This window comes from Tetrahymena thermophila (genome assembly GCF_000189635.1).
Source record: "Tetrahymena thermophila SB210 genomic scaffold scf_8253904, whole genome shotgun sequence".
In the NCBI taxonomy this organism is placed as follows: domain Eukaryota; phylum Ciliophora; class Oligohymenophorea; order Hymenostomatida; family Tetrahymenidae; genus Tetrahymena; species Tetrahymena thermophila.
Window position 1 is genome coordinate 220,839 of NW_002475971.1, and position 23,321 is coordinate 244,159.

At 21.4% G+C, this 23,321-nt stretch overlaps 11 protein-coding genes across 11 annotated transcripts; 7 read left to right on the forward strand and 4 right to left on the reverse strand. All coding sequences in view use genetic code 6, as the record gives it.

Moving 5' to 3' along the window:
* Nucleotides 1-894: 894 nt before the first annotated feature.
* Nucleotides 895-2,586, reverse strand: TTHERM_00726310 (transmembrane protein, putative; the record flags this gene model as incomplete). The annotated part of the gene is made up of 1 exon (XM_001027153.1): nucleotides 895-2,586. The coding sequence occupies one exon, from the start codon at nucleotides 2,584-2,586 to the stop codon at nucleotides 895-897; it is 1,692 nt and encodes a 563-aa protein (XP_001027153.1).
* Nucleotides 2,587-3,018: 432 nt separating this feature from the next.
* TTHERM_00726329 (transmembrane protein, putative) lies at nucleotides 3,019-3,555 on the reverse strand (the record flags this gene model as incomplete). The annotated part of the gene is made up of 1 exon (XM_001471435.2): nucleotides 3,019-3,555. The coding sequence occupies one exon, from the start codon at nucleotides 3,553-3,555 to the stop codon at nucleotides 3,019-3,021; it is 537 nt and encodes a 178-aa protein (XP_001471485.1).
* A 594-nt stretch (nucleotides 3,556-4,149) lies between these two features.
* Nucleotides 4,150-5,790, forward strand: TTHERM_00726330 (hypothetical protein; the record flags this gene model as incomplete). The annotated part of the gene is made up of 1 exon (XM_001027155.4): nucleotides 4,150-5,790. One exon carries the CDS (start codon nucleotides 4,150-4,152, stop codon nucleotides 5,788-5,790), a length of 1,641 nt encoding a protein of 546 aa, XP_001027155.4.
* A 757-nt stretch (nucleotides 5,791-6,547) lies between these two features.
* On the forward strand, nucleotides 6,548-7,393 carry TTHERM_000726339 (transmembrane protein, putative; the record flags this gene model as incomplete). Its single annotated transcript, XM_012800855.1, has 1 exon — nucleotides 6,548-7,393. The coding sequence occupies one exon, from the start codon at nucleotides 6,548-6,550 to the stop codon at nucleotides 7,391-7,393; it is 846 nt and encodes a 281-aa protein (XP_012656309.1).
* A 459-nt stretch (nucleotides 7,394-7,852) lies between these two features.
* On the reverse strand, nucleotides 7,853-8,665 carry TTHERM_00726340 (3' exoribonuclease family 1 protein; the record flags this gene model as incomplete). Its single annotated transcript, XM_001027156.1, has 1 exon — nucleotides 7,853-8,665. One exon carries the CDS (start codon nucleotides 8,663-8,665, stop codon nucleotides 7,853-7,855), a length of 813 nt encoding a protein of 270 aa, XP_001027156.1.
* Nucleotides 8,666-9,256: 591 nt separating this feature from the next.
* TTHERM_000726359 (transmembrane protein, putative) lies at nucleotides 9,257-10,138 on the reverse strand (the record flags this gene model as incomplete). Its single annotated transcript, XM_012800856.1, has 2 exons — nucleotides 9,257-9,910; nucleotides 10,052-10,138. 2 exons carry the CDS (start codon nucleotides 10,136-10,138, stop codon nucleotides 9,257-9,259), a joined length of 741 nt encoding a protein of 246 aa, XP_012656310.1.
* Nucleotides 10,139-12,074: 1,936 nt separating this feature from the next.
* Nucleotides 12,075-12,791, forward strand: TTHERM_00726360 (zinc finger, C3HC4 type (RING finger) protein; the record flags this gene model as incomplete). The annotated part of the gene is made up of 1 exon (XM_001027158.3): nucleotides 12,075-12,791. The coding sequence occupies one exon, from the start codon at nucleotides 12,075-12,077 to the stop codon at nucleotides 12,789-12,791; it is 717 nt and encodes a 238-aa protein (XP_001027158.1).
* Nucleotides 12,792-12,955: 164 nt separating this feature from the next.
* TTHERM_000726369 (transmembrane protein, putative) lies at nucleotides 12,956-15,134 on the forward strand (the record flags this gene model as incomplete). The annotated part of the gene is made up of 9 exons (XM_012800857.1): nucleotides 12,956-13,303; nucleotides 13,381-13,542; nucleotides 13,601-13,650; nucleotides 13,713-13,796; nucleotides 13,980-14,069; nucleotides 14,144-14,233; nucleotides 14,553-14,642; nucleotides 14,796-14,885; nucleotides 15,038-15,134. The coding sequence occupies 9 exons, from the start codon at nucleotides 12,956-12,958 to the stop codon at nucleotides 15,132-15,134; spliced, it is 1,101 nt and encodes a 366-aa protein (XP_012656311.1).
* An 896-nt stretch (nucleotides 15,135-16,030) lies between these two features.
* Nucleotides 16,031-17,646, forward strand: TTHERM_00726370 (replication factor-A protein; the record flags this gene model as incomplete). The annotated part of the gene is made up of 2 exons (XM_001027159.2): nucleotides 16,031-16,463; nucleotides 16,562-17,646. The coding sequence occupies 2 exons, from the start codon at nucleotides 16,031-16,033 to the stop codon at nucleotides 17,644-17,646; spliced, it is 1,518 nt and encodes a 505-aa protein (XP_001027159.2).
* Nucleotides 17,647-18,660: 1,014 nt separating this feature from the next.
* Nucleotides 18,661-20,061, forward strand: TTHERM_00726380 (amine-terminal domain cyclin; the record flags this gene model as incomplete). The annotated part of the gene is made up of 6 exons (XM_001027160.3): nucleotides 18,661-18,800; nucleotides 18,904-18,988; nucleotides 19,171-19,326; nucleotides 19,382-19,632; nucleotides 19,688-19,818; nucleotides 19,883-20,061. 6 exons carry the CDS (start codon nucleotides 18,661-18,663, stop codon nucleotides 20,059-20,061), a joined length of 942 nt encoding a protein of 313 aa, XP_001027160.2.
* A 481-nt stretch (nucleotides 20,062-20,542) lies between these two features.
* On the forward strand, nucleotides 20,543-22,789 carry TTHERM_00726390 (signal peptide peptidase). Its single transcript, XM_001027161.2, has 3 exons — nucleotides 20,543-21,001; nucleotides 21,061-21,439; nucleotides 21,689-22,789. Exons 1-3 carry the CDS (start codon nucleotides 20,576-20,578, stop codon nucleotides 22,546-22,548), a joined length of 1,665 nt encoding a protein of 554 aa, XP_001027161.2. The 5' UTR covers nucleotides 20,543-20,575; the 3' UTR covers nucleotides 22,549-22,789.
* Nucleotides 22,790-23,321: the final 532 nt, after the last annotated feature.

The following is a 23,321-nucleotide window of genomic DNA, read 5'->3' on the forward strand; positions in this document are numbered from 1 at the left end:
TAATTGACTTGTTTGTTTTTTGAATATTTGATTGAATTCAATATATTTTGTATTTGGAGTGATATAGCAGCTAGTTTTTGTAGAAGTTATCGTTTTTCTTATTGATAAACAATAATTAACTTGATTGGCATGATAGTATATTTCTACCTATATTCTATATAAAATAAAACATTATTTGAAAAGATAGTCTTTATTAATGTATTCTAATTTTATACATAAATTCATGTCTGATTTGTTTTTTATTAGTTTAAAATACTTTTAAAAATAAATTATTTTCAATTATTCCTAAATTTAATTTCTTTACTTACTTAATTCCATTAATTAATTTTCTTAAAATATTAAACTTATTATGTATGTATGTTCTATTTTTAATTTTAAAAATTAGGTTGACTACTCTAAAACAGTGAAAGATAAAAAAATATTCAATCTTTAAAAATTTAAAGAAAATTAAAAACTTATTAATAATCAATAATAGATTTCCATTCATTTTAAGGATGGATATCAAAGCTTTCAATTACACGAGGATAAAAGTTTTTAAAAAGATGAATATTATTTTTAATCTTTAAATTTCATAATTATTTTAAAGATTAATTATGGTTAATTTATTGGTTTATTGAATTATGAAAGCTAATAAATTGAAACTAAGTTTTTTTTGAATGATTTTCTCATAAAATATTTTATTAAGTAAGGAAATAAATAAGTAAGTAGTAAAATTATTTATTTTTTTTCAAATGTTATAAATTTATTTTAGATGAAAAGATATAATTTACAATTAAAGTCTTATTAAATTGTGGAAAAAATGTAATTAATTATAATTTCTATTTAATATTTTGAATAATTATTATAACAAAATTTTATTCAATATTAGTTTTATCTAGTTCTTTTTACTTTTAATCACTCTAGGACTTGATTTTGTTATGTAGGAGCTTTTTCCTTGTAAGTAGGAGATATATTTAGTTAAACATTACCATCTCTAACTTATACTGTGCTATTTAACATACTAGGAAGTATAAAAGGCTAATTTTAAACATTTACAGATTCTTAATTTTGAGCTTTCTCTTAATTTTAAACATCTTTATTTTGTTAAATGTTATTTTAATTCAAGTTGTTTTGTGATTAATTTTTTGGTTATTTACTATTTTGTTATTTTATAATTTATTATAGTTATTAGTTCAGTAAATTTTCTTAATTTGGTTGATAATATACAAAGCAAATTAATTATAAAACTACTGATACTGGTATAGCATAAATATAAATTTTCAAAATGAAATAATAATTTGAAAATGAATCTTTAAAAGCTCCTTCGTTAGACATTTAGCATTAATTATATTTTTCTATAGCAGATTTTAATTGCAAAGAATCACTATAGTAGAGTAACTTCTCCATTCTAGCAAAGCAGAAAACAGTTATTACAAAGTTTGCATAGAAAAAAAATAATTTGAATATTTCTAAGCACTTTCTAGGGTTGGAAAACAACGCAATTAAGAGAATAAAGTATTCTACAGTGTCAATTATTTACCTGTAGTAAATAAAAAAGTCTTAATAGTCTGTATGCCCCATACTACTTACTATGAAAAAGAAATTATTGCTTTGCTGAATACCAGTAAGATATTATGCTGACTAAAATTCAAAGTAGAATAGAGCCCAAAACATCCCAAATGTAAATGTATTAAGGAATACTACCAGTACAGAAATACAAATATTATATTTTGTCATAATAATATTGTAGTATTAATTTTCGTAATTATTTATTTTCTTTCTGTTCAAAGAGGATTATGACCTTTCAATATTCGCTTTTTCATTTTCATTTTTTTAATTGTTCATTTATTATGAAGCAGATACTTAAATTTCATTTTATTGGATCATACTATTTGTAAGTCTAGCATTAAGAATTTTTTATTCTTCCTAATTAATATCGTTTCTGTATGAAAAAAGCTCTGGATTTTCTTATTCTTATAAATTAATATCCTTGTTTTGAATATGGTTTGTATTCATTTATTTCTGACTATTCTTATTGCTAAGATCCTTTTAGTTATTGCTTTGATCCATTCGACCAAAATATTACTAAAATCTATTATTATCTTAACTGAAATTGTGAGGAGTTAATATTCTGTTTTGTGATTAAAACATATCATTATCAATACATTCATAAGAAAATAGTCTCTAATTTTAGTAAGTCTTATCATTATTTTCTTAACTTTTTGCTTCATAAATATTCCCATTTCTTGTTTAGCCATAATTTTAGTAATTTAAGTCGCCAATGTTGGTTTACATTTGACCATTTTATTATTTATTTTAATAAATTAAATTTTAATGTAATTCCTAAAAAGGTCTTGGAGATGTTAACAGTGGTGAATTAGGGATGAGTTTTAATTGTTGATCTGTATTATAATCTTCCGGAGGTATGTTTTCATTTTAATATTAATTTTCTTACGCAAATTATGTCTTTTTAGGTTGTGTTGCCTGTCTATTTAATGTCTATTATGTGCCATATATTGACTGAGTTTAAAACTTACCCTAAAATCCAAAATCAAATTCTTTTGGGCTGTTTAAATCTTAGTTACCCAAGTTATGATTATTTATCATGAAGATAAAATTATTTTGTTGCTAAAAAATAACAGATATTTGATAATTTATTATATGAACTTAGCTTGTTATTATTCTGTTGCTTATTAATTGTTTTCAAAATTTTCAGTAATTAATTACTAGGATTTTTATGATATTCGTTAATTATCTTATTAAGCAATTTATTATTATTATTGAAAAACAAATGTAAATTTTAACAAATTTCAACCTGAATTGAAAGTTTTAGGAATTTTTAAATCTTGGGAGGATACTGAATTTCTTTTCAATAAGAAAGAATTAGTGAAATTTTTACAATTGAAAATTAATGAAATTTCTTTTAGAATAATAGTAAATTTGAAATGAAAAACAAATTAGAACTAATTTATTCATAATAAAAAAAATCTATTTAAGCCAGTTAGTTTGTTAACATAAAAATATATAATAATATTTCACTCAACTCATAAAAAAGAGTTTATGGTCAAGCTTTTATTCTTATTTTTCTTTTATATTTTATTATACAAGTGGATTCTTTACCACTTATTTTACAATTACTTTGATGTCTTCCTTTCTTCTCATCGAAAAAAATAGCAGAATTATTGGAAAAATGAATTAATTTATATACAAGAAAAGAGAAAACACATCTTTAATTTCTTAAGGATTCCACTCATTTGCTTATAACTTTGCTTAAGCTATAAATCTTAATGCAGTGTCTATTATAATTACATAAATAAGTATATTTAGCAGAACTAAATTTGAATGTCTCCTAAAGAAATACAAAACAGAGAAGATAACTACTACTCCACAGAAGATAAGCTTATATGCAATGTATGACTAGGTCTGATAATTAGTCATAAAATCAGCAAATTGGCCATTAAATGCAACTACCCCTAATGCCAACTCAGTGGATATTAAGCAAATCAATAAGATATTCCAAATGTCTTTATAGCCTTTTTAATCTTAGTATATTATCTATTAATTATTTTAATTCATTTTTCAAAGTAGAAGATTAATAATTTTTTATAATCACTAAATTAATTTATAATTCAAATTTGATTGATTTTATATGTTTAGCTATACTCAAATTTTACTAAACCTTTCTTCTATTTTATTGGTTATGATCACCATATATTTGTATTATTCTAAATAAAATTCAAAGGTGCATCAATTTTAACTTAAAAAATTACTAACTAGTATATCACTTCTACTTAAATTGACCTAAAAATTCAGATTTGCTTTTTTAATTTAAATAATTTCATTAAGTGTTAATGATATAAGTGTTAATGATATGATAAATGGGTTCCAATTTTCATGCTAACTATCAGATATTAATATTAAAACTAAATATGTAATTCAGTAAAGTAAATAAATAAAGTAATTTATTAAAAAAGAAAAAATTGTACTTTTTAATTATTAAAGACAGAAAGAACAGATAATAAACAAATTTTTTATATTTAGTAATTAGTAGAAAGGAAATAAATAGTTGGTAAAAAAGATATTCTTTTAATTTATAGATATAGAAAAAATCAATATTTTGATAATAAACAATTAGTTGATTGATTGATTGATTTAAATATATTTTTAAGAATGGGCTGTATAACTACCAAATAGGAAAAGACTAAATAACTGTAGCTTACTTAACATTAGAACGATAAAATTAATGAGAATGGTAATCATGACATAAAGTAGAATAACTAAGATAATTTGACAAAATTAACTGCAGACAATAAAAACGAGAATAAGTCAGTATAGCATAATGATGTTCAATAAATTGCGCACAATGGAGAATAAAACTTCTAACAAAAATAAGATTAGCAAAATTAGGGATAGTAAAATAAAATAAATCAGGAAAATTAAGTGGTTTCTAACAACACCACAGAAGTGATAAAAGTAAATAGTTAAAGCGATACAAAAAAGAAGTATGAAGAGAATTAACATGCTCAATTGAAGACAACTAATTAACTTAATTAGATGAGTGGATAGAAAAATTAAAATACTGATAAAACTAAAAATTAAAACTAAAATCAAATGATAGATCATGAAGAGTGTAATATAGATGACATAGATGAAGGAGTACAAGTTAAAACCATTAACTAAGCATAAGTATCTAGAAATATCCACCTTAATTTGAATAAAGAAAATCAAATGCATCACAGCAAGCAAAATAAAAATGTAGAAAAAAAAGGGCAAAAATTAAATTCAGATCAAAAATAAAAAGTGTTGGATAATCCATAACCTGAAAATAATAATTAATAGTAATAATAGTAATAAGATGCAGATAAAAATTAAAATTAGAATCCATATTCAACTTAATCAGCTGCTTTCTCTTAGCAGTAGCAACTTGTTTCTGGTGCTCCTAAATTGCTTCAACAATAAGATTTCCCTTAACAAATAAAGAAGTTGGATGATGAGTAGGCTTAAAAAGCACTCGAACAATATGAGAAATTGATGTAAAATTAACAATAAAAATCTGTTAAACCATAATACTAATCATAAGTTGACGAAAACTCATTGAATGCTAATTTAAAATAAGCTATTTCTAATTTAGATTGGTAACAGGCTTTATTTATTAATACTTCTTTACTAAAAATATACACGGAGAGATAGCAAAATAAATCTAATGCTGCATAGGAAAATTTGATTAAGGGAACTTTATAAAAGCAAATTGACCTTTTATGGAGGAATGGTTTATTCGAAAAATCATATTTTTATGCTTCAAATTATCTAGGAGAGGATACCGAAGCTTTGTATACCGCTGCAAACTACTTGTTTATGATAGGAAAATATTAAGAAGCTTTTGAAAAGATTAGTATATGTATAAGTAATACTATATCTTATAATCTTTAAATAAAGCCAGAATATATAATTTGTGCTGGCAACTGTTTACTTGAAATAGATTAAATTAAACTATTTTAACAATTTTTAGATTAACTTCCTATAAAAACCTGTTAATCTCTCAATACAAGTGAAAACCTAAATGTTATTGCAGAGTAGTATATTAGAATAAAAAAATTTGATACAGCAAAAGATATATTAAATAAAATATTAAGCAACCAAAAAGAAAACATAAATGCCTTAATAAATTTAGGTATACTCGTAGGCTTTGATGACCCAAAGAAGTCAAAATAATACTATTAAAAGGCTTTAGAAATAGCTTAAAGTAAAAACGATAAAAATCAAAACGACACAAACATTCAGTTTTTAAAGAATATGATTAATTCATGTTGATTTAAAAAAGTGATTAGAAATAAAAACAAAAATTAGCCTTCCTTGTTTTCAGTCCAATATATAAATAAATCAACAAATTATTACAAATGATCAGTAATTAATTTTTTATAAAATTTTATTTATTTGTTTTTTATAATTTACTAAATATTTTGAATCAAGCTTGCTTGCTTTCACTCAAATATTTTAAAAATAAATGACTACAGCCTATGTATTTTAAGTTTTTTCATATTTTTATCTTAAGTAATACTTTATAAATATGTATTTCAAAATATTTAGAATTGAGAATTATATTTTTAGGAACTAAAAAAATCAATAATTACAATTTTATAATTTTAAAAAATATGAAATTTAAAAATTTTATAAATAATTAATAAAAATGAGTTATCTAATAAGTTTTTTACATTTATTTTTTAATTTTTCTATTAAATTTTTTATATTTTCATATTATTTTTTTTTGTTGTAGTCAATAATATACTGGATTAAGTTTTTCTAATTCTCAAATACTTCAAGAAAATAAATCCCATAATATCTTTGTTTAAACAATTATGGTATTTTTATTTTAAACAATCTTTGGTTGGTTAAAAATTCTAAAAGATATTTATTTGATTAGAATATTACTGAGAATATTTTATGATTAATACTTTTATTATCAAAAGTTGAAAAAAAATTAACAATTTAAGATTTTTTTTTCATTTCTTATTTATTTGAAAAAATATAGAGACTTACTGATAATTAGTTTTAGAGGTAATCTCTAAATATGGATATTGAAAAACCGCTTTTGCCAGTTTTGTCAGCCAATAACTGCGGTATAAACTCTGAAGTTGATTAAGAGAGTTTGTAAATAAAAAATAAAAATTCAGCAGAAGATGATTAGTCATTTTAAACCAATTAAGATCTGCAGTATTAAGGTGAATAAAAAAACGAAATTCAAAATTAAAGCATAAGCAATTGTTCTAATGACTTTGATAATAAAAAAACGAAATATTAAAAATATGCTGTTTTAGTTTTGATAAATCTTTCCTTCTTGCTACTTAGTTTATCTCTTCATTTAGAAAGATTAAACCATTTATATTCTGAATCTATTAGATATAATTATGTTTTAGTAGGATTATCGTCTGCTATAGTTTTGATTTTTAACATTTTGGTATGGTATATTCCAAAAAAAAGAGTATGCTTAATATTATCTTCTCTGGTGCTAAGTGTATTTGCATAAGTCTTCTTAATTACTTTCTTTTAGAGTTTAACTAGTGAAAATCACTATAAAGAGGCATTTGTATGTAGCGCTTACTTTATTACAGGTAGTATTACCTTTTATGGGTTTAGCTTTTTATTCCCTTAAATTGAAAAAAAAAATGTGCATTTAGCAATTGCATTCAGTTTAATTATAGCATTAATAATCTTGATTTTTTTATTATCTACATTTTGGATAATAATCTCTGCTACTATAGGTGGTATATATATTTCTGTTTTTATTAGCTAGTTTGAAGAAAAGCTAGAATTTTAATCATACAGAGAAAGTATACTTTTTACACTTAAAATGTGGATAATATTAATCCCATTAGCTATTGCTACAATGATTTATATTCTATATAAAATTAGTTGAAAAACAGGGTTGATGAAATCCCAGTTAAAAATTGTTTTCAGACCTTTATAAGTTAATAAAAATTATTTAAAATATAAAAATAAGCTATTAAATTTTTATATATTATCTATCAATAATCAAAATAGTAAATATATGTGTAATAAATATCAAGCTATTAATATGATTTTACAATCTATATAAAGAAATGAGTTGATAATTTTTCTAACAAATACTAAAAATTTTATGAATGATTTATGTTTTAAATATTTTTGATTAAAATTTTTATTTTTTATTTTAGTTTTAATTAATAATAAATTAAAAATAAATTATTTTAGGCAAAGAAAATAATATTGCTGAAGTGTAATTAAATTATTTATAAACTCCGATAAAATATTTTATATTATATAAGCTGAGAATGCAAAATATACAAGCATTAATAACTTAACAAACAAATTATTAATTTAATTTTTTAAATCATATTCACTTTTTCAAGGCAGAAGAAAGAGCAAATTATACTATTTTGGCATAATCTTCAGGAGGTAAGAAACCAGATCCAGTTTTTTTAATTGAAATAATTTTGTTTTCATAAACATCAACAACAACAATATACTTATTTTCTACTGAATAGTATTCATCTACAGTAAGATCTCCAACTAGAATCCTATCAATTTATCCAATAAGCAAGATTTTAGGCATTTTAAAGTCTCTTGAAATTGAAAAGGATTAAAACTATTCTTCAATTAAAGTAATTTCGTCTTCATTTGTTAAATTATTATGAGTGATTGATATTTTAGGTAACACCAAATCTTCAAGGGCAGCATTAATACCAGCAGCCATTAAATTTAAATAAGCTATTTCTACTGACTCCAAAATAAAAACATCTATATTCAGAATCCAACATTTTTTCTTTTCAACTATGCAAAGTGATTTTTTACAAATATTCTGAATCAGATACTTATTTAGCAAGGCTTCTAAATAAATCAAAGTGTTCTTATCGCTATTAATATGATTTTCTTAATCTCTATTTTGTTCAGTTCTTTGAGCAGATTCTATCTTTAAGATAATTTTTCCTTCATCGTTATCAGTTTCACCTATTTCTACCTTGATTCCTGTATAAATATTTACACTGTTATCATTTAAGCTAATAAAACTTGATCCATTTGCTTGTTTGAGCTATCCTGTTTAAATTAAATACTCTCTGCTCTAATCATTCTTTCTACCATCACCTCTAATGTTTATTTTAAATCCATCGCGAATGAATTCAATTTATCCTGGGCTTGATTTTGTGTTCATCTTATAAATTACAATTTATTTACTTTGGTATTTTAGTAGGCTATAAACTTATTATTTATTAAAAATATACTTGTTTATTTATTTATTTAAAAAGATATTTGATAGATAGCTTAGATACTATTATTTTCATAAATAGCTAACTATTAATGGCTTTTTCTGAGAATTATATTGAGTTTTTTTGATAATATTCTTTCCACTAAGCAAAAACATAATCATAGTCTTATTTACTTCTACCAAAAAAAAATCTTTTAAAATTAATTTACAGTTAAAAAAATATAAAATATTTATTAACAGAAGAAGTATTTTAGTAAAAATTAAAACCTTAATGATATTTTAGAGTTTTTAAATAAAAAAATTAATTTAATAAAAGGAAATCAATACTTTTTTAATTAAAAAAAATATTTTGTGATGATAAAAATTATTTCTCAAATCCATTTTGCTTTGTTGGGTTGATTTATTATAAATATTTTAATATTTCTTATTATAATCTATCTTCAGGTAAATTTTATAATTTTATAAGTTATATTATAACTAATATAATAAATATTATATCTAAAAAGCTTTTTCTGCAACAAAGTAGAAAAAATTGTTTCAAAAACAATCAAATGTTTAAGCAAATTTTAAGTAAGAATTTTAAATTCTTTATTTATTTTAAATAAGCATAAATACTTTACAATAAATGAATTTGGTTTTGGAATTTTTATGAACATAAAAACATTTTGTATCATTTATCGTCACAAGATAAATTTTATAATTATATAGAGCGATTTTGATTGGAATTATAAGATAGATTTTCAACAAAGTTTTTAATATAAACAGAAAAAATAATACATACTCAAAAATTATTTTAATGCTAAAACAGATATTGTTTGTAGTAACTTTTGTAATAATTATTGGAGTTATTATTGCAGTTTAGATTATTACTAATAGCCTTTTTGCTTTTCTATACACCTTTCCATCTTTAACGCTAATTGCTATTATGATCACCTATTTCTACTTTTATAAAAAGTTTAACTAATCAAAATACATCAATTTGATGCTAACAAGTCTGCTCATTTATTAGACTCTCCTCTTAGCTCTTTTAGTTTTAAATATTCTATCTCTTATATTTTCAATAATACAAAAAGTTAGTGATTCTTCATTTTTAAGCTGGTATGATAACATAGCGAACGTAGGTAATAAAAGAATATAATTAGTTTTAGCACTAGGTGCTTCTATTTTAAACGCTCTTATTTCTGTCATCACCTTTAAAATATAAGAGTATATGAAAAAAATACTTAGTAACCATTATACTATCTCAAATATTAGAGTATTTAATCATATTTAAAATAGTACTGCAGCTTTAAGAGAAAATTTAATAAAAATAAGCAAGAGAGAATTCGATACATTAATAAAAGACTAACAATCTTGTCTAATTTGTGAATATAGATTCGGTTTAGGACAATATATCTATCGATTAAAGTGTAAACACATGTTTCACTCTATGTGCTTTTCCTAATGGGTGAATGTACCATTTAATAACTCATGTCCTTCTTGCTTGAATCCACTATGAAACAATCTTTAAAAATAAAATCTATATTTAATTTGTAACAAATTTAAAATTATTTTATACTTAATTATAACTATTTATTTATGTTTATGTCAAAAATTTAGCTAATAAATTCAAATCTCTTAACAAAATTTAATAGATTTATTGCAATATTTTTAATTAAATACTAATGTTAGAAATTGATTTTTAAATTAAAAATAGAATATTAGGATTTATGTTAAAAGATATATAAAAGCTTTTAAAATCTTCAAAATCTATTTAATAGTTTGAAAGAATAAATAATGCTCTAATTATTAATAAACAAAAATATATAAAGTAAATTAAGAAAAAAGGAAATTAAATCACATATTTATTTTATAAATTCTTTCATATATTAAAAGAGTTTTTTGATAAAAATAAATATTTAATTTTGTTGCATTTTTTTGTCTTTTCCCTAAAATTGTTTTATTTAATTATTTATTTTATCAAGTTTATTAATAGATATCTAGTCTTAATTCTAAAAAGTATTTTATTTTATTGTTTATGTATATCTGAAATTAAATTTACAGATATTTTTATAAAATAAAAGTATTTTTAATAGAGGTAAAACATTTTTATTTAAAAATCATAATTAACAATTTAAGTTTTTGTCTAGTTCTTTCTTTTTATTTATTTATTTATCTATCTATCTATCTTTCTTCATTCATTTTTTATTTATATTTGTAACCAGATTGCTTGAAATGTATTTAAAATTACTTAGAGTAATAGAAATAATTTGTTAATATCTATATTCTGCTTCTGAATATTCTAAGTTTTTAATCTCTGTTTTCTTATTCAATTTTTATGTTATTTAAGTAATCAATTGTCAAGTCATAAAATTGCATTTTGAATTTGCTTCCATACTATATACAATTAATTTGAATTTATACTTATAAATTTGTAGGCTTTTATGCATAATTTAGAGGATAAATTTATTTTATTTTTTAGAGAAATACGACTTAAATTAATTTTTTAATGTTTTCAGTCTTATTTATTATGTATGATAAGGCTATTCAAAGAAAAAGACCATATTTGTTTAGTATAGTTTACTTGAAAATAGATTAATTTGCTATCTAGTCTAAAAACTTATTTTAATAAGACAAATTTTTTCCACCAATATAAATTATAAAGTGTAATTATTCAAAATTAAATAAAAGGAAAAAAAAAAATAAAATAAATTAAAGCTAAATTGTCTATTTCTTAGAATAAAACTCTTTCTATTTCTCATTTCGTTCATATTCATGAAAATATATTCTAAATGGATGATCGAAAATTAGTTACTGATTTAGAAAATATTTTATTTAGGGATAGCAAAAAATAAATATATATTTAATAAATAACTAAGATTTGTCTTTTTTTTCAATTTTCGTCTTTAAGAAAAATGAATAAAATAATTTTTAATAAAAATCTTCAAATATGTATATAATAGATATTAGAAGACAAAAATTTAATGCGTGAAAATATTGTTTGTTATCTATCTTATCAATTATTAATTTAATTAAATATAATTCTTTAGAATTCTTCTTTTATTTATTGATTATTAAATTAGGAAATTGGAAATATTCTAAATTAATTTGTTATTATCTTTATTATTTTATTAGAAAATTTCTATGCTCTATAATCAATTATTTATTGGTATATCTAGAATAAGGAATCTTTATCTTTGATATCTATAATATGCCAATCAACCTTAAAAACTCTATCAGTATTGGTCCAAAAAATTATTATTAATTAATTACAAAAAAAAGAAAAAAAGCTAAATACTACAATAAAAATACCTCACAATTAAAACTAATTATAACTCTATCATCAAATAAAATAACAATTACAAGTTGATATAAAATGGATATTGAAAGCCACAGCAATTTCATGAACAACTTCCAAAACAACCAAAATAACAATAGCTCTGTAGAAATGAATGACAGACAAAAAGACCACGAAATGTACTCTTACAGAAGCGTTAGACTATGGTGCCACAACTGCAGAAAAGAATTCAAGAGACTTATTTCTAGCGCTCCTTAAGAAATACTTTGCTCTGACTGTAACTTCGCTCTTGAAATTATTGAAAACGGTCAAGAACATCCATCAAATTTTGATGCATTTGAAAGCAACCACAGCTAAAGATAATAGTAATAATAACAAAGATAGCAATAGTAAAGATAACAATAATAACAAAGACAATAATAGCAAGTTCCCTTATTCTTTAGCTCATTCTAATTCCCTGGTAACAATATCTTTTTCAATGTCTTTAATGTTAATGGTCAATAAGAAGAAATGGAATAAGGTATTCCATTATTTGAATAAATCTTTAATATGATGGGTTAACAATAATAAAATTCTAGTAGACATTAACCAGCTTCTTCAGATAAAATTAATAAACTTGCTTAGGTCATTGTATAATGCGATGATAATGAAAACTAATGTCCAATTTGCTATGAAAATTACAAGAAAGGTGAAGTAATGAATCAACTCCCTTGCTAACATAACTTCCACTAAGGATGCGTTAAAGAATGGTTAAATAAACACAATTCTTGCCCTATGTGCAGAAAGTCAATTTGAAGAATAAAAATATAAATCAATAATTAATTAACTTAATAACATATATAGAATTTGCAAATAACTAAAAATTACTTAACTTAACTCTTATAAAAATAAAATGAATAAACTTAACTTAATTTATATATAAATATTATAATAAAAAATTTTGATATATAGTTAAAAATATGTACATATATATAAATATATTATAGTAACCTCTTAATTTATTTATTAAGTCTCTCAAATACATCTTTCAATTCAAGAAAAATACTTTTATAATTAATCAATTCAATTTTTTGGAATTGTTTTTAATAAAAGTATTTTCGTAAAATTAATACTTATATATTATTTTAATCTGCGAATTATCACTTTTTATTTTTACTTAAATTTCATTATTTATTATTTATTTTAAAATTTGTAATTAAATATTATAAATATATTCCTAAAATATATTTAATAAATTTTCGTTTGAAAAGTAAAATAGGAACAAATTATATTATTCTAATCTTTAAATCATATGTGTATGCTTGGAAGTTGATTTGTTAATAAATAAACTATAATTCTAATATCATAATAAATTAAAATTAATTTAAATTAAAACCTTTCTTAGAAAATACAATAGACAAAAATAAAATTTAAAATTTACTTCTTAATATTAATGATCATAAAAATATTTAATTAGGAAAGAAAAACAAAAATAAGAGTACTAAATAAAAGTTTAAAGCAAAAAATAATGGAAGTTAAAAAAACTCATATATTCACAACAGCAGATGTAAATAATTCTATTCGAAGATGCTATTTTTTAAAATTTTGTTTTATAAAAAAAAAAGCTTCTTAATTCCTCTTTAAAGCATCATGATATTCTTAGCATTAAACTTGAGTAAAATATTAATTATCTAAAAAGATGCTAACTTATAAATTATTTATTTTACATAAATATAGATTAAAATCAAAACAAGAAGTATTAAATTTAACCGATATCCTTAAATAGTGTACTAATCTTCAAAAGTTATTTCTTCACTCCTCGTAAAAATTGTTTTATTTTTTAATTTTTAACAAGTATTTAGGTTTTTTTAATTTTTTAATTTTTACCTAATTTATCATCTAAATATTTAGTTTTTTAGAGTACTTTTAAATTATAAATTTTTTAATTTAACTAAATCATTTTTCATAATAATTTAAATTATTTTTATCTATTTAAATATTTAGGAGAATTAAAATGGGTGATTAGATCTTTTCTTAATTATTGACAGCTGTAGCATGTTGTACTAACCTCTAAAGCTTAGAAATATTTTCATAGTTAAAAAATTTAATTTAATTGATTATATATTTTTTATGATTTGAGCTCTATTAAATTATTTTCAAATAAACAGGTATAATGAGCTAGGATAAAATGGAGCTTAAGGTTTTGAATTAGCTTTTTAAAAATGCAATAAAATTTCCAACATATTACTTGATTTTCAGTAAAATTAATAATTTTGAATAATTTATTCTATAAATTAATAATTTTTAGGGAAAAATATATTTTCTAAATAAACTAAATATACTTTAAATAAATTTAGGATTAAAAAAAATTGATAATGTAATTATTTTTAAACTAATAACTTTATTTTTAGAATGTAGATAGTATAAAAAAAATTAATTTGATTAATAAAATTCAAAAACATTTTGCTTTAAAAAAATTTAATTGGAGAAATTGCAGTTTTTTGATATAATTATCTTTACAATATATTTAAAATTATTACAAAAACTTTATTTTTAAGTATTTTATATTTAAAATAGACATAATCAATTAGCAACAAAAGGAACATAGTTATTGTGCTTAGGCTTAAAAAATTTAACTAATCTTATTAGATTATAAGTGGATCTAATGTATGTGCTTTTACGATTAAAATTTATTAATATTTAAGTTCTTATTATTTTCTTAGAATAAGAAATATATTTATGATATATTTTTAAATTTATTTACTTAATACTATTATTTCATATTTACTTACAATGATTTTTATTTCTTTAAAATTATAGGGGTAATAATATAGGTAATGAAGGTTTGTATTAATTATCTAATGATTTGGTAAAATGCAATAACCTCTTATCTTTGACACTTATATTAACGTAAAACTAACTCACTAAAACATTTTAAATTGTTTTTAAATTTATTTTTTAAATTTTTTATAAAACTAATTAATTTTAAAAATAATAAAATAATTGAATTGTTTTAATAGTAAATTCATTTATTTATAGCTAAAAGATCTTTTATAAAAAAGTTATGAATAAGGTATGTAAAAAAAAAGTAAGTAAACACTGAAAAGAAATATTCAAAAAATGAAAAGGCTTGTAAAATTGTGTTTTGTAATTTGTTGAAAAATAAAATTGCAATTGATTTTTTTGTTGTACTGAATAAAATTTATGTCAAAATTAAAAAATCAAAGTATAAACCCTTGTTATTACAAGCTTTTTTTATTAAACGTCAAAAACTATTATCATTCTTTAATTTTTTTACTTGATTAAATATTTTATTATCAAAAATTTATTTATTTATTATATATTATTTTATTTTCATTTTACAATATTTTAATCAGTAAGTAAAAATCTCAACTTTTAGGTAAAATAAGAAGCTTATATATTTAAAAATAAGTGTTTGATGTTATTTTTTTGTCATAAAAGATCTTTAATAAATTTTTAATTATTAAAAAAATGATTAAAAATTGCTTTAATTTTTATTAGTAAATTTTTTGGGTTAATTAAATTAAAAAAAATTCTCTCTTTGTTAAGTAATAATTTTCTGTAATAATGTTAATTTATAATTAATAATATTATTGATAAACAATAAAAAATAAATTTTATTTGACATTTTAAAACATTTATGAGAGACAAAAACTTTATTAATAAATTTTTGTTTTATTATTTATTATGAACTCTATTGACTATTAAGAGCTTAGTTCTAAAATTAATATTTTTTAAAAATTTGAATTATTTTTAGAATGATTAGATTTCATAAGGTAAATTGGCGCAAATGAGATACAGATTTAAATTAGTTATTATAAACGAATATATTAAGATTAATATCAGAATTTGATTATTTATAAAAATTCTAAATTATTTGTCATTTCTAATACAATTTATTATTTGCTTTAAATTTGTATAAAGACTATCTGCTAATATTATAATAAATTTGTTCATTTTAAGAGCATCATCTCATTAAATAAAACCAATTCATAAAGTTTAAATAAAGCTTCTGGAGTTGAATTTTAATAGGAATGGAGAAATTATAAGAAAAAAAATTAAAAGATGTAAAAATTGGAGCTAGAACATTTATAGTTACTGCTAAAGTCATTTCTAAGGGATCAATAAAGTATACCTACTAAGACAAATCTTTTAAAATTGAAATATACGATGGCTCACTTGAGCATAGCACACTCGTATACTTTAATTGCTAAGATATTGAAAATTATTATGAGCAAATTGAACTTGGTAAAGTTTATAAATTTTCCAGAGCAATTATTGCTAAGGATGCATAAAAAAAAGAAGCCAGAAAATGTCTCAAGTACGAAATGTTTAATTCCTAATATATTTAATTAGTTGAAGATGAAAGTATAAACTTAATCTATGCTGCAGATTTTAGCAAATATGAACTAATTAAAATAAATCAAATTTCAGAACAACATTAAACAGACCATTTCGATATTTTAGGTTAGATGATTTAATTTATTTATTTATTATTTTTGTTTTGTTTGATGCTTTGTTTAAAGTTTTTACTAATATTTAATAATTTTTACTATAAATCTTAGGTGTGGTAATGGAAGAACCATCTAAAGAAAGAGTTAAAGATAGTGAAGGCAGAGAGTTGGATACAATAAAATTTTTAATAGGCGATGAAACAAGACATACTTTGCAAGTATCCATCAGAAATGAATATGGACTTAATTTAAATCTAAAAATCTTTGATGTGGTTCTCATTAAATCAACTCATGTTAATGTTTATGCCAATCAAAAAAGTGTAGATAGTGGTTCCGGAATATTAGTTAATCCAGATATCTAGCAAGCTCTGGACCTTTTATATTCATTTGAAAAAATAATCTAAGAAGATGAAGAAGATATCGATTATAAAAAAGATAATTAATTAGACAATTCATTTTTAACAGATGGTAAAGAAGAATGCAAAAGCAATGAATTAAATAAGTAAAGAGCCTTGAAATCAAATAAGAATAAGGAGTTTACATAAATTGGTGAAAATAAAGTATCTCTTCACTTCTATGATGTTAAATCTATCAATTATGTAGTACAGTAAGTAGAAGACTAGCTTGAAAGAGTGATAAGACTTTCCTTAACACATTCTACTTAAGATCCAGCTTTTATTAAGGAATTCACAAAATGTATTTATTCAGAAATAGAAGGAGAAATATACTCGGCAGGTATTGAAAAGAAACCTTTTTATGTTGCATGTAGTGTTTGCAAGAAAAAAATAGAAAATTATCCTGTAATTTAAAAGTGTTTCAAAAAGTGTGCAGGAGCTACAATTATAGCTAAGATGGCGACTAACCTTAATATAGCAGATGCTACCGGAGCACTTAGTGCTTTGGCATTTAATGAATAGTGTGAAGAAATATTTGGTTTTGATGCTGAGTTTATGAAAATTCTCTATGAATATAAAAATAGTTAGTATTACCACAAAAAAGATCCTACTTATAGAGATTTTATTAGATAATCATTTACATAAAAATTTAGGTTCCGTATATTATCAGGTGTTCAAGTATACGAAAAAAAATATTAAGCAAAGCACAATATCGTTGGTTGTACCAAAATAAGTACTCTTCAAAATATTCAAGAAACAGCTTAATCAATAGAACTTCATTTACAAAAAAGAATTTTATGAGAAACAAATTTTATTTTATAAAATTCTTTTAATTGTCTTTATTGTTTGTTACTTAAAAAGTATACATAGAGAAATGATTGATATAAGTATCGTTATTCACTCATTATTTTTTTATGCCCAAATAGAATTTTGTTAAATAAATAGATATAATACAAAATACTAAAAATATACTATAAATTATCTAAATTATGTAATTAATTATATATATTGATTTATATATAAAGTGTAAGGTTAAAATAATTAATTGAGTTTTTTATTAAATAAATCTTCAAATGTACTAAAATAAACTTATTTTTGTTTGCTAAATATATTATTTTTGATAATTTAAAACAAAAATATAAAATAAAAATACTATCTATATTTTTAAATAAATAAATTGAGGAATAATAAGTAAATGTAGCATATGAATGAAATCTTTAGTTTTTTAACTAAGTATAAAATAAAATTCATTTTTTAATAGTAATTCATACAAAAAATGTTTAGAATGGGATATTTTACAATATATTATTAAAATCAAAATATAAATTTTATAATCATTATTAAAATATTAAAATGAAAATTGTTAATACTTCAATTACAAATTCTTTCTTTACTTAGATTCTAACTAAGTTACTCAAGCAATTGAATAAATAAATTATTTGAGAATAAATTACTTTTACTAAAGATTATAAAAAATACGAATAAGAAGAAAGTATTCAATTAATATATTATTCTAAATTTCAGAATTAAATTGATTTTTTTTATTTCAATACTAAGTAAAAAATGATTTACTAAAATTAAAATCTTAATGTTGTAAGAAATTATTTAATTTATGTCTAAAAACAAATTTTGATTGAAATTCAGAGACTAAAAGATTTATTTTTTTGTTTGATTATAAAGAGTTAATTCTAAAAATATAATGAGTTTTTTATTCAATTTTTGTTAGTAATTATTAAAAAAAATTTAAAAGGTTTAGGTTGATAGAAAAAAAAATATATATAGAATTAGATAGATAGTTAATAATTGTTAAAAAATATGAAATTGTACAAGAAAAGTGAGATATTTTCTGAAAAATATAATAAGAATAGTGAATTAGAAATAAGTCCAGAAGTTCAAAAGAAAATCATGGATGGAAATGCTGCATTTATAATTGATTTAATAGCAAGTTTAAAAATGTAAATAATTGTTTTTTGAGAGATTTGGTTTTAATTTATACATAATTTATTAGCCAAGTTTATTCAAATAGTAATTTAAGACATTTCTTTAAAAATCCTATAGTCCTAGCTTCACTATATCATCACTTGGAATCCAGCTCGTTAATTATTTTTTTATTGGAAAGAGCTACTTGAACTATGATAGATTCGTAATTACGCATTTACAAATGAATGAAATTAATTCAAATCAAAGAAAGTTTATTCGAAAAATACATCAAAAAATATGAATAAACAAATATAATTGAGAAGAATATAATTTTGAATTTATATTATTATCATAATGCATTATAAAATGGGAGTTAGTTAGTTAATTGATTTTATTTTTAATTAGATTTACTGTGCTGCTGCTTTGATGCTGGCATTTAAAATAAAGGAATAAGATCATTATAGGTTAAAGCCTATTATTATGGGATATTACCAGTAAGCACCAAGAAGGGACTAGACATAGATAATGAATGATACGATATATTAATAAATTAAAAATAAAGTAAAAAATAATAATAATAAATAATTTTAATCTAATTAAATTATAAATAAAAAAGATTTGCATAGCTGAAAGCAAATTGTTAAAAGCAATATAATTTGAATTCGATATATAGCTTCCCTTTGATTTCTTGCAAACAATTATTGAATTCTGTAATGAAAAAGATCAAGATAAAGAACGTATATATTATGCCACTAAGGTAATAAGTTATGATAGCTTTAGAAGTTATGCTCCTCTTATTTTTAAACCACAAATTATAGCTGTTTCTGCTTTTATGATTAGCTGCTCTTAATTTAACATAGAACCACAGTAATAATCTTTTTTTATTATTTCAGTTGAATAAAATAATATGTTCAATTATTAGCTTAAGAATTCCTGAAAGATTCAAAGAAAAGTATAATCCTGAGACTATGAGAGAAGAAGAAGCTTATGAAAGATGGCTGCAAGAAATTTCTATAGAATTAAAAACATAAATTACTGCTGAAGATATAAAAGGTAATTTTATTTAGACTAATTTTAAAATCAAATTTATTTATTTTATTGTTTAAATAATTATAAGATTGCTTGTACGTACTAAATGAACTTCTTTATCTTCACTATAATCCTAAAGAAGATGATTTAAAAAAATTTGAATAGTATGAAACCTCTCTTGAATAAAGCAAAATTAAAAATGATCAAAATGAAAAACCAAATTAAGAAAAATAGACTGAATAAAAAATGGATATTGAATAATAGTGAATGAAAATTAATTGATTTTACACAAGTGATTTAAATATTTTTCAAGTAAAAAAAATAATATTAAATAAATGATAGCTAAATACTCAATATATAATCGTCAATATTTCTTTTTAAACAGTATTAAAAAATGTATATGAATAGATAAATTGCATATATAGTATGATTTTGATCAAATCATTTAAGTTCCATCTAAATCATGCATGATAAAGCTTAAGTTATATTTAATTTAAAAAACTAAATTTCAAAAAGTATTTAAAATTTATTTTTTAATTTTATATTTATTTGGGAATCTAAATAAGCTAGCTTACTTGCTTTTAAGTAAATCAATCATGTAATTTAAAAAAATTCAAAATTAATTTAAGGTTATTAAGAAATTAGAAATGAAAAAAAAATGTTTTAAATAAATTCGTTTGTTTATTTCATACTTTCAAAATATAAAACGTGCTAAATTTTTAGTTAATATTATATGTATTTTCTTATTATTTTTAAATTGAATGAAAAAGGTACAGGTTATATGCGAATTAATTATAATTTAATAATACGAAATAAATTAGCATTTAAAAATATTCAAATATAAAGGTTTATAATCAATTAAGATATCATTTACTTAGCTAAGAGTGTTTTTAAGTAGAAGTGGCAAAATATAAAAGTTAAATTTAAATTTAAAATGAAGAATCATTTTTGCAGTATTTTAGTGATTTGCCATCTTGTATTGGCAGGTTCTGTCTAGGCTTTAAATGTCTTTACATACAATTCTAACAAAGAATAAACTAATGTTATTTTAAACAATTAAATTTAAGGGTCTTGGGATTATAAACCAAGCAATGGGCATACTTGCAGGCCTGCACCAACTGTTATAGAAAGAGCTGATGTTAATTAAAGGTTTTTTACAATTTAAAATAGCGAAGAGTATGACATACAAGCCTCTTTTACTGTAAAAGTAAATAGCCACTTTCATAATATATTTTTATTAGAAAAAAAAAAATATAATACATATAGAAATATGATACTTAATTGATGGATGTTTAAATAACTCAACAATTTTCTCTGATTAAAGCTGGAGATAAGAAAGAAATACTTGTAGATTACAATTGCAAGTATCCTAATAATGATGAAAAAGAAACATGGGGAAGAGTTGAATTTAATGTTTAGACTTAGAATGTAAATGAAGCTTAACAAATTTTTTATTCTATTTCATTACTGAAAATATGCGAAATGCCTCCTAATAAGTATGATTATTCAATATTTATCCTAATGGCTGCATCTGTGCTTATGGTAGCTATAGGCGCTTATTAGATAGAAAGTCCAATTGTTGTTGAGGATTAGGAGTAAACTCAAGAAGTTTCAAAGAGACACGCAGTATTCTTCATTTTAGGAGGTAAAAAGCAAAGCTTTTTTGTTATTTACTTTTTAATAGCTTTTTTACATGAACAAAAACTGGTAGATTAGGATACTGTCATATTCTTAAAAGTTTAAGTTTAATTTGAAATAGAATTTTTAAATAGAAATTAAATATAATTTTTTATAGAATATAAAGCACTTAAAAAATAAAAGCAAATAAAATATTAAGAGGAAAAGCTATTCGCAATTAATACATTAATTATATTATTATTCATTTAAAAAATAGGTTCGTTCTTCTTAATAGTAATGTTCTTCCTATATGAATATATTTAACTAATTATAACTGTTATGATTTTGCTCTCAGCCTATTCTGCAATATCACTCCTTTGTAATGAAATTCTTGAAAAAATTGCTGAGTAAAAGTAAATACATAACCACGAATTCGAATTACCTCTCTTAGGAAAACTTAATGTCTCCTATTGCATTTCAGCAATTTTTGCACTAAGCATAGTCTTGACATATGCATTTACCAAAAATTGGCTTCTATCAAATTTCATAGCTTTTTCAATTGTTATGCTCATGTTTAAAGTTATTAGACTTCCTTCATATATGGTAGCACTACTATTGTTAGGATTAGCATTTATATACGATATATTCTGGGTATTTTATAGTGATAAAATTTTCGGAACTTCAGTTATGGCTAATGTAGCTACCAAAGTGGAATTGCCTATGATGTTTTACTGTCCTAAGATAAATCCTTCTCCAATTTAATCGTGCTCTTTAATTGGTTTAGGCGATATAGTTCTTCCAGGAATATTCGTTTCTTTCTGTCTGAATTTTAGCAAGAGGGTGCATTCTAACAATCATTATTATTTAACATGCTTAGGTGGATATATATTGGGTATTGCTATTTGTGTCATTTGTTTAACAGTTTATCAGTCTGCACAACCAGCACTTCTATATCTGTCACCATGCACGTTGATTCCAGTGGCAATACATGCTTTGATTAAAAAAGAGTTCTCATTTATATGGAGTGGAATTGAAAACATGTCTTCTGACCAAATAAATTTAAACCAAAATTAAAAAGAATAGTTTGAGCAGCTGGAATTAGGAAACGATGACTAACAAAAGCACAAACAATTTTGAGAGAAAATAAAATAAATAAATAGTTAGTTTTTTATTGATTAATCAGTCAACTATCCTTAAAATCTCTATTTCAACACAACAGAATAAAAATGATTAATTGAATTAAAAAATAAAAAATAAAAAAATTTTATCAAAAAATTAAAAAATACTACTATTATTAATTAAAGTAACTGCTGACTTCTATATAATATCTCTATTTTTTTACTGTTTCATTGAAAAATATTATTTTTCTACTTGTTTAAACTATTAGCTAGTTTTAGTTTTTGTGGTTATCTGAAATTAGGAAATTCAAACTAACAAGCATAAGTAGTTTTGTGAGAAATTAAAATAATAGTTTGTTCTTGATTGATTTAATTATTCAGAATTTCCATTCTATCTTAACATAAAACCATAAAATATTGAAATTTGTTAAAAAAAATATTAAATTATTAAAACTTATCAAAGATAAATAAAAAATTCTATTATATTTTAGCAACTTTCTATTAAATAATACTATTTTTTTTTATTTTCGAAAGAGTATATTGTTTTCTCTTTTAAACTGTAAAGTAATTTTAATTTTATGTGGCTATTGGAATTACTTAATTGTAGGTTATTATAATATTTATAATTATTTAATCTTAATTTTTTAAATCCTCATAAATTTTTTTATTTTAACTCATTTATCTAAATTGAAATAAAATAAATATATATTTTTATACTAGCTAAATAAAATCTACTATTTTAACAGATAAAATATTATATTTTACTATTTTAGAGTGTTAAAGAAGTTAGAA